Here is an 8589-nt window from a genome sequence, read left to right on the forward strand (position 1 = left end):
TGAGTACAGACATAGCATTCTTCCTCTCCGAAAAGAAGTTTCATCCTCAGCACTTGCTTTGATTCTTCCCTACAGACTTGAATTCTTTCCAGCAAACTTCCAAGTGGATTGATGATGTTCGGACAGAGAGAGGAAGCGACGTCATCATCATGTTGGTGGGGAATAAAACTGACCTGGCAGACAAGAGGTAATAGAGGGGTGCTGGCAGCCTTGCTTCCCTGACCAGTAGAAGCAAGGAATTGCCCAACTAATCTGTCTTCAAAACAATTGTTGATTTTTAAATGAAGCATAAACAGCTAGTCATGAAATGTGGATTTCTGGTTTCAGCATATGCAAAGTTACTCCATTTTGCCATTCTACAAATAGTTTTGGTTAAAACAAACCCACCTAAAAAAATCCCTTTTACTTAAATTAAGTAACTACATGCTTCTCAATAGTGTATTTTGTCTCATTTTTCTTTTTCATGCTGATATAAAGCCAAAAAGATGTCTTGCAAAAGGAAGGAAATCTGCCTTTTTTCAATAATCCTATTTACATGACTCTCTCTGCATGTGCAACTCTAACTTCATAGTAAAGTTTCTTCTTGTTACAGGATGTAGCATGAGCTTTTACAGAATCAATCTAAAATGTTTCCCTCTGAGCCTATATTCATGTCATCCATAACGCAAACTATGACGTTGTGGATATGAGAGAAGAAAACTAGATTACCAAAAGCAGGCTTCCCCAAGAGATGTAAGAAGTTAATTAGACTCTTAAAATTACACAGACTTCATGTTTGGGACATGTCATAAAGCATTTTGCTTTTAAAACTCTTAATCCTACAATGCCACTTCAACATAACCAATGTATAGCTTCTCAGAAGACCACGGGCTTGAGCTTTTGCATTTTTGTTTCAAATCCTTCTCTTGATTATAGTTTTAGCAAAAATTTTGTTTTATGTCTTCTGAGATTTTCATTCTTTATGAAAACATCAGAAACAGTATAGATAAGGAATGATTTTTATTTTAATAGTATCAGTAGTAGTTGGCAAAGGGAAGATGGAGCAAGCCATGCAGTTCCTTAAAGTTCCAGTACTTTAAACTGAAACATATTCACATACACCAGGTACTCTAAAATGTGTGCTTTGTCTGTCATAAGACATACAAAGTATTGTAACGATGGGGGATTTCTATCTGATGCAAAAGAAGGCATCTCAAAAAGACAGAACTTGGAAACACTTGGATCTCACAGTGAAATGTTGTCTTATAAAATCAAACCCCTTATCCTTTGGCTTTTTGCGAGACACTTCTTATCAAAAGATAACAGCTTGAAAAGCCTTACAGGTGAAACATAAATGTTTTCTCAGAAAAATCTTGCACTATTATCTGAACTGCCTGTTTGTTTACTCTGTTTCTTGGGATGATGTGCCTTACAGGGATCTGACTGTTTCCCTGTTGGATGCTATCACATTTTAAATTCTAAACCTTGCTTTACTCCTGCAGTGTACATATTGCTTCAATATGTATTGTGATGTTTTTTCCCTTGTGGTTTTGGTGTTGTCCAAATGCTCATATGAGACAATAGCCAGCATTCCTGGCTGCACAAACTGGTGTCAGGAGATGCTTTTTGCCCTTTGTTCCTGTACAGGTCATGCTGTTAGTTTTTAGTTTGTCATGCCTAGCAGGAGAAGCATAGGTATTTCTAATACCAGTAGGTGGTTTGAATCAGTGGGGAAAAGGATAAAGTTAGGCTCTAACTAGGTGCTGTGTGGTCTTTGTACTACTGACTCTTACAGAAATGTGTTCTGTGTCCACCATGCAGACCACCTTAGTCTTGACAACTATTTGGTTTTTTCTATTTCCAGTGGGGGGCCATTCTAAGTGCCCTGTGCCTTGCACTTCGGAAATGTTGGTAAAACTTGGTGCTGAGAGCTTCAGAAATATGATAAAAATGTGTATAGCTGATTTGGATTAAGAATTCCAGGTGGCGAGACCTCAGATCAGTCTGGTCTCTGAAATCAGCTTATAAAAGCAACATAGCAAAATCCAAGATGTTCTACTTGAGCTAGCTCTGGATGTTGACCACTTACTATCTCTTATGCCCTGCTGGGAGCTGGAAATAATTGCAGCTCCCTAACTGAATTACCTGGCATTTAGATTTGAGGGTTTCTAATTTCTATCAAAATCCAATTTCATGTGGAACTGGAAAACCCAATGGGATAATTTTAGCTTTGGATTATTTCCTGATAGCACATAAGTGGAGTGTATGTGGAGGACAGCTGGCTCAGCATTGCCAAAAATTAAAAATACCAGAAAATTCTTTGAAATGTAGCTACAGTTGAAATTCATGTAGCACTAGAAATTCTTAATTTAGGAGTTTAATGTAAGTGACAGTAGTCCTGGTCTAGGCTAGAATTTGGATTTATGGTGTATATCCAGGTATCAGTAAAAGAAGCTGCCCTGCCTTTCTTTTAAATGGAAGCTAGGATCACGTTCAGCTGAAATACCGGGCCTTTTAAGGCTGGACAAAGCCACAGTATAAGTCTGAGCTTGGTCACATTTTTTAAAATAGAATACAGCATATTGGAAGCCATTCATCCTATGGTGAAAACCAAGTGATGATGCAAGATAAGTTCTGAGGCCAAAAAGCTGAACTAAAAATAGCACTGTTCTTATTTGGTGCAGCCTGTTAAGTTTTTCTTTCCTGCTAATGTTGCTTCAGTTGGTGGCTGTTTTTTTTCCTGCAGTTTTCTTTTTATTATTTTTGGACTATTTTTCTTTGTTTTGGTTTTTCTTTTCTGTGATTTGTTCTCGTTGCTGTAGACAGGTTTCTATAGAGGAGGGTGAGAGAAAAGCCCAAGAACTGAATATGATGTATATTGAAACCAGTGCTAAAGCAGGATATAATGTGAAACAGGTATGTACAGGGTATTGATAAGAGATGCGTTTGCAGGTGCTTGCTCGCAAGCAGCAGCCTAGAGCTTGGTGTTGCACTGTACTTGCTGCTGGAGCCTTTCTGAAATCTTTCTGTAACCTCACGGAGTTCCCTTCTGTTGACTTTTGGGAAACTGCTTTTTGTATCAGGTGCAGCCTATGGGGATTCTTCCTTTCCTTGAGGATGCTGTGAATGAGGCTCAAATGTACTGCACAAACTTCATCCTGTGCTGATCATCTGTTATTAATAGCCATAAGTCCAGGCATTCCCTGGGTACCTTACCTGAGGTTGTCTCATTCTTAGCTGGAGGACCTGGGAGTCTTAAAGACTCAGAGGTCCTGAGGCCTCCTTTGGTAGACGATGCTCTCTTGTAAGGGGTGGTGAAGTGGCCCTCCACAGAAGAGCACCTCAGTCACAGACATCTAACTCTTCCTGTCTGTTCTTCCTTTCTGTCTCTCTCCTTCTGTTTGGATCTTTGTCCAGGCAAATCACTACAGAAGAAGGCGAACAGAGAGCCAAAGAGCTGAATGTGATGTTTATTGAGACCAGTGCAAAGACTGGATACAATGTGAAACAGGTAGATCAATGTTATATTCTAAAGACAGGAAATCTGTACTTTACTGCTCTGTATGTCTACGCTTCTGCTTGGAGTTCATGTTCCATCAGATATTTGCTTGTATTGTTTACTGTTAACCCTTGAAATGCTTCTTGCCCAATGATCACTGCTGCAGATTTGTCTAGTGGAAGCTCCTTTCCTGTCAAGTCAATGTGTCCCTGGTAAAGCTAAGCAAACTTACCTTGAATGAAATAAGAATCTAAAACCAGAACGTGCTGAGAGATAGGAATGGCACTGTTTTGTGCAGCCAGTCAAACGTAATTTTGTACATTCCCTTTGCTTTTGTTAACAGTTAATGCACTGTTTCCTAAAATCAATGCTGACATCAGTGGGGATACCTGGTTATGCTGATGCACTAGAGGAGAGGTTCCTGCTTCTGTTTGCAACCCACAAAGGAAAGTCTTAGAATAGTTGAGATTGGAAACAATCTCTGGAGATCGTCTAGTCCAACCCTCATGCTCTCAGAGCAGACTGCCAGAACTGACTCGAGTTGGGTTTTGAATAAAAGGGATAGAAGTAAAAGGATAGAGATTCCATCTCTCCAGGCAAGCTGTCACAGTGTTTGGCTATCCATACAGTAAAAAAAACTTTAAATGTTTTTCTTATGTTTAAACAGAATTTCTTGTATTTCAGTTTGTGCCCATTGCCTCTTGCTATAAGCTCGTGATCCCACTCTCCATTAGTTCAGGAATCGTTCTGAAGAGTGACAGAACTTGGGAAGTAAGGCAGCCGTATGGTCCAGGGCTCTGCAGGGAGCATGAGTACTGTTTGTGTCAGCTAGGAAACATACTTACCTGTTTGCTGCACACGAACTGGTTAAGAGAACCTCACAATGGGATTAGGAGACATTGGGTTTGTGTCTTTTGGCTAGTCTGAATTGAGTCCACTGTAGTCTTTGGTTCTGACTTACTGTTGCTTTATTTACCTAGCGGGTGTTTGCAGTGAGAACTTCTGTGACTAAAAGGATGCTAACTGCAGCACCTTACTGGTACCTCACTGGCTCGGTTTTCCAAGTACCACAATTTGGAGGTCTGGATGAGAAGCCCCTACCAAGCTACTGTGAGAAGAGTCATCCTTAGCTGATGATTGCTCTAGTTCCTTATGCAGCACTTTTCACCAGACTGCCTGGCAGTGTCTCTGTTGTGTTAACTGCTGTATTAATGTCAGCAGGAGGAGCTCTAAGCATTGACTTGAAAAATTATGCAAAAACATTTTCTGTTTTTATTGGGATATGATAGTCCTTCCCAGCTCTAGTGCATCCCAAATAGCTTAAATGCAGCTCACTTGAGCCAGCTGTTCTGCTCAGAAATGGCTGTTTTGCATCAGGACTGAACTGAAAGGATGGGCTGTAAAACCGCAGTTATTCCATAGATTTCTTAAACCTTTGGTCTCTTGAGGTTGCTTATCAGAAGTCTGGAGTTTTGCACTGTAACATTGCTGTGTGCAAAAGCAGTTGAGACTGGAAATGGTAGATGACACGCTTACTGAGTACAGGAGGGAATTGTTCTATGCGTCCCTGGAAGAACTGCTACTAATTAATACCATGTCCTGTTGAAGTAGAAACAGGTAAAATAAAACTGTCTGTTTTGTAGGCATTGAATAACTTCTTTAATAAAACCCGTTAAATTTCTTAGGTAAAATTCTCGTGTCATTTGTTGATCATTGCTTTGCTTGCTAAAGTACCCACATAACAAGTTTGTATAATTCATATTCTACGATCTGCTGTAAAGCAATGGTTTTTAATATGCATTTTTTTCCGACAAGCCTTCAGCTTTACCTATTGCTACTTTTCAGCTTTTCCGTCGTGTGGCTGCTGCCTTACCTGGGATGGACAGCACACCAGAGAAGAGCAAAGAAGACAGTATCCTTGCTTTTTCATCAGTAACTTTTCCTGGTCTCACAGAATTTGACAATTGTCTTTTGTCAGATTGGGCTTACTGACTTTTTAGCACGTTGTGGGGATGGGCCTTACTGGGGTTTTGCAGAAATACAGCTGAAACAGCCAGTATAGTATGGTGCTTACCTATGGGCAAAAATCGAGGACCCTGCTTGTGGTCTATATATAAATGTACACAACTACTTAAAACAGCAAGCACAAGTTTTGCTTTCTTTCTCCACTTAAACTTAGGATAAAATTTGCAAAGTTTTAAAATACCGTAATACTTTCCTCTTTTTGCACAGGGCTGCCTTGTGTGCAGACCTGTCCAGTTGGGCTCTATCCTCTAAATCGTCTTGATGTAGTTTTGCAGTTAATCCTGTTCAGGCAGGATATGCTTTGCTCTTCTGAAACACCTGCGGTTATCAAGAAGGGACAGCTAATAACCTTTTCAGATACTGATCCCTTTCTCTGTTCTCTCCTCCTTGTTTTTCCTTCAGCCGGGTGATTTTCTTAACTTGTTTTCTGCAGTGATTGACATCAAACTAGAGAAGCCTCCTGAGCAGCCAGTAACGGAGAGCGGGTGCTCCTGCTAACAGGCCCGTTCTGTAAGCAGCACATTCCCCAACCGGCCAGTCTCACTGAAGAACATCACCGCTCATTGGCTAGGCAACCCTACTTTGTGGGCTGAAAAACCAATCTACTAAGCGAGCGAACTCCCTGTTTACTGGTGGGGAGCAGCCCCGGCCGCCCCTCTTACTGCATGGTATGAGCCCTGAGTGCAGAATGAGTGTCCTGTCTTTTATTTTATTTTTTTATGTTGTTGCACTTTGGCACTGTGGTGCCCTTTACACTCTCTCTATCCTTCTCCTTCTCCCCCTCTTCCCCACCTTGAGCCTGTCTGCTCAGATGTGTCCTGTGAATGCAATGGAAAAGCCACCAAGTTAGGGAAGACAAAAATAAAGCTTGGGGGTGGGCTTTCCACCTTCCTTACTGCCTTGCATCTTAACTAGTTCCCTGTCCACTCCAGCCCTGTCTTTGTCCTGCATCCCCACTTCCTCTATTAAAAGGCTGCTCCTCTTAAACCAGTCAGTTTGACTTGGCCTTGCCTTTTTGGACAATACAGGTTATCTGTTTCTAAGCTTTTGCTTCCTGCAGGGCACACACAATATTAGCTCCTCAGTTTCTCCTTTCTGTGGATGATCTTGGCTAACTCTTGCTCACGACTTTTGAGTTTTGCCCCTTGTTACACACAGCACCGGAAACCCCCAAACTCTGATAGCTTTGGCCTTGTTGCTCCCATTTGTGTAGCAGAGACGTCCCACAGACTGCTCTCCTCAGTTGGAATATCTTCCCATCCAGAGGGTGATGGTGCTCGGTGAGTGTTGGCTGTCAGATGTGGGGAAGGAAGAGGGTACAGAGGCTTTGCAGCACAAAGCTGGGTGGGGAGAGATCCTCAGGGTGGTTTGTAGAGACCTGGGTCCTGCTTGTCAACAGTTAAAGCAAACAGTTACCCAAAATCCATCACTACAGGGGAAATACCTGCCCTGGGAGTCATGGATGGTGTTCAGGTTCCTTTCCTAATCTCTGTTCTCCTGTTCATGGTCACATAGATTGGGAGGTTTTTCATGCAGAGCGGGAGAGCTGCAGCAGATAGAAGGCCAGCGATAGCTGTTCTGCTCTCATACCTCGGTTGCTGCTTGGTGAAATCGTACATAGCTGCTTCTGCCTTTGTAGTAGACTTCTGGGGGATGGGGCTAGTAGCCATTTCACTTTTGAAATAGTCTTAAGCTGTAACATTGCCAAAACTGAGATGAGCAGTGGCAGGGATTTATAGTCAGACCTGGGTAGAGGAATGGAGGAATATGTGCTGCTGAAGTGAATTTTGGTGTCACCTCTTGACCAAGGTTGGAAAATAGGTCCTCTTCCCCCTGCCCCTGGTTTCTCATTACGTTAATAGAGTTTTTCAGAGACTCTTGCTGGGGGGTTTTCATGCATCTGTCCTAACCAGAAGTCTGTAGGTTTGTTGACAGGGAGGAGAACAAAACAGTTGGATGGCTCTAAGCCATTCACTGTTCTTTTCATCACCCGGCCTGTGTCATGCTGACAGGGGGGATGCTAGTGGGCAGGAGAGCAACTGACGGCAGTGTGACGGGTGGGGACAGCAGCATTTGGCGGTCAGTGACACTGCCCTAGCAGGATCCCTGCCGGTCACTGACACAGTGTGCGCACTTTGAAGCCTGCAGGCCCTCGAGGGAGGGGAAGGGGCAGCCTCGGACCAGGACCTGGCAGTCCCTGTGTTGGCAGCAAGTCACCTCGCTGCTGGTGACTGCCTTTTTGTTCCCTAGAGCTCTGTCCCTTCCCCTCTGGGTGAGCTGGCCTGCAGGAGGAAGCTGGGATGTTGTTTCCCATTTCACTCTGGAGTGTCCCCCCCCTTACCCACAGTCCCAGCTGGCATAGCCAGGTCCCAGCGCCAGCCCCCCTCCTCTGTACATACCCCTTTTGTGTGGGAATTGCTGATGTTTGTCGGTGTGTCCGTGTCTGCTGTAGAACAGGTTTTGCTGTCCCCTTCTCACGGGCAGGTGTGCGCTGCTCTGCTGTCGTGTTGTTCTGAGTCACGGACCTGGGGGAGGGAGGGGGGAGACCCTACGTACTGGGGGGGTAACTAGTGAAATAAAATAGTTCACTTCCCACTGTCTTCTTTATGGATGTGTATAATATTGAGTGTGTGTCTGGCCCTGCTGTCTCCTAGCTGTTAGCCGAGTAAGTGTGACTATTAATATGAGTATGGACTGTCTGACCACAGCCGTGTATCACACTAAATAAAGTTATTTCACCAACACCTTTGCTGTCCTGCTGCCGGAGGGGGGGCTTGGGCTGTCTCTGCTTATTTTACTCCTGGGTTTGACAAGTCTGTCCCAGTAGGGTGTGGTGGAAGAAGGATGAGCTTACCAGCTGTAAGCCTGGTTTTGGGAGGGGGGTGAGAAGAGTCACAGGAGGGCCCTGAGTGTGGCAGGGGGCAGGACTGCATGGCCTCCCCTCAGTGCCAGCCTTGGCTCCTGCCAGGCTGAGGGGGTGTCACCAACCTGGGAGCACTGGTGGCCCCAGCTCCTTTTTCACTTGAGGAGGTATGACAGGATTCGCCTCGCCATGCCCCTGTGAGCCCCTTCCTCCCCTTGATGTG

General features: G+C 43.9%; 1 protein-coding gene across 2 annotated transcripts in view; it reads left to right on the forward strand.

Moving 5' to 3' along the window:
* Window positions 1–6457, forward strand: part of RAB41 (RAB41, member RAS oncogene family) — a 13765-nt gene extending 7308 nt beyond the window's left edge. The window contains exons 4-7 of one of the 2 annotated variants that reach the window (XM_009881670.1): window positions 76–187; window positions 3397–3490; window positions 5324–5390; window positions 5937–6457. In XM_009881670.1, the coding sequence (XP_009879972.1) occupies window positions 76–187; window positions 3397–3490; window positions 5324–5390; window positions 5937–6001 (338 nt within the window). In that variant the 3' untranslated portion in view covers window positions 6002–6457. Of the gene's footprint in view, window positions 1–75; window positions 188–2801; window positions 2896–3396; window positions 3491–5323; window positions 5391–5936 lie in introns of both variants that reach the window. The other variant, XM_009881669.1, reaches the window with a different exon arrangement.
* Window positions 6458–8589: the final 2132 nt, after the last annotated feature.

Source organism: Charadrius vociferus, unplaced genomic scaffold, assembly GCF_000708025.1.
Source record: "Charadrius vociferus isolate BGI_N301 unplaced genomic scaffold, ASM70802v2 scaffold472, whole genome shotgun sequence".
NCBI lineage: Eukaryota > Metazoa > Chordata > Aves > Charadriiformes > Charadriidae > Charadrius > Charadrius vociferus.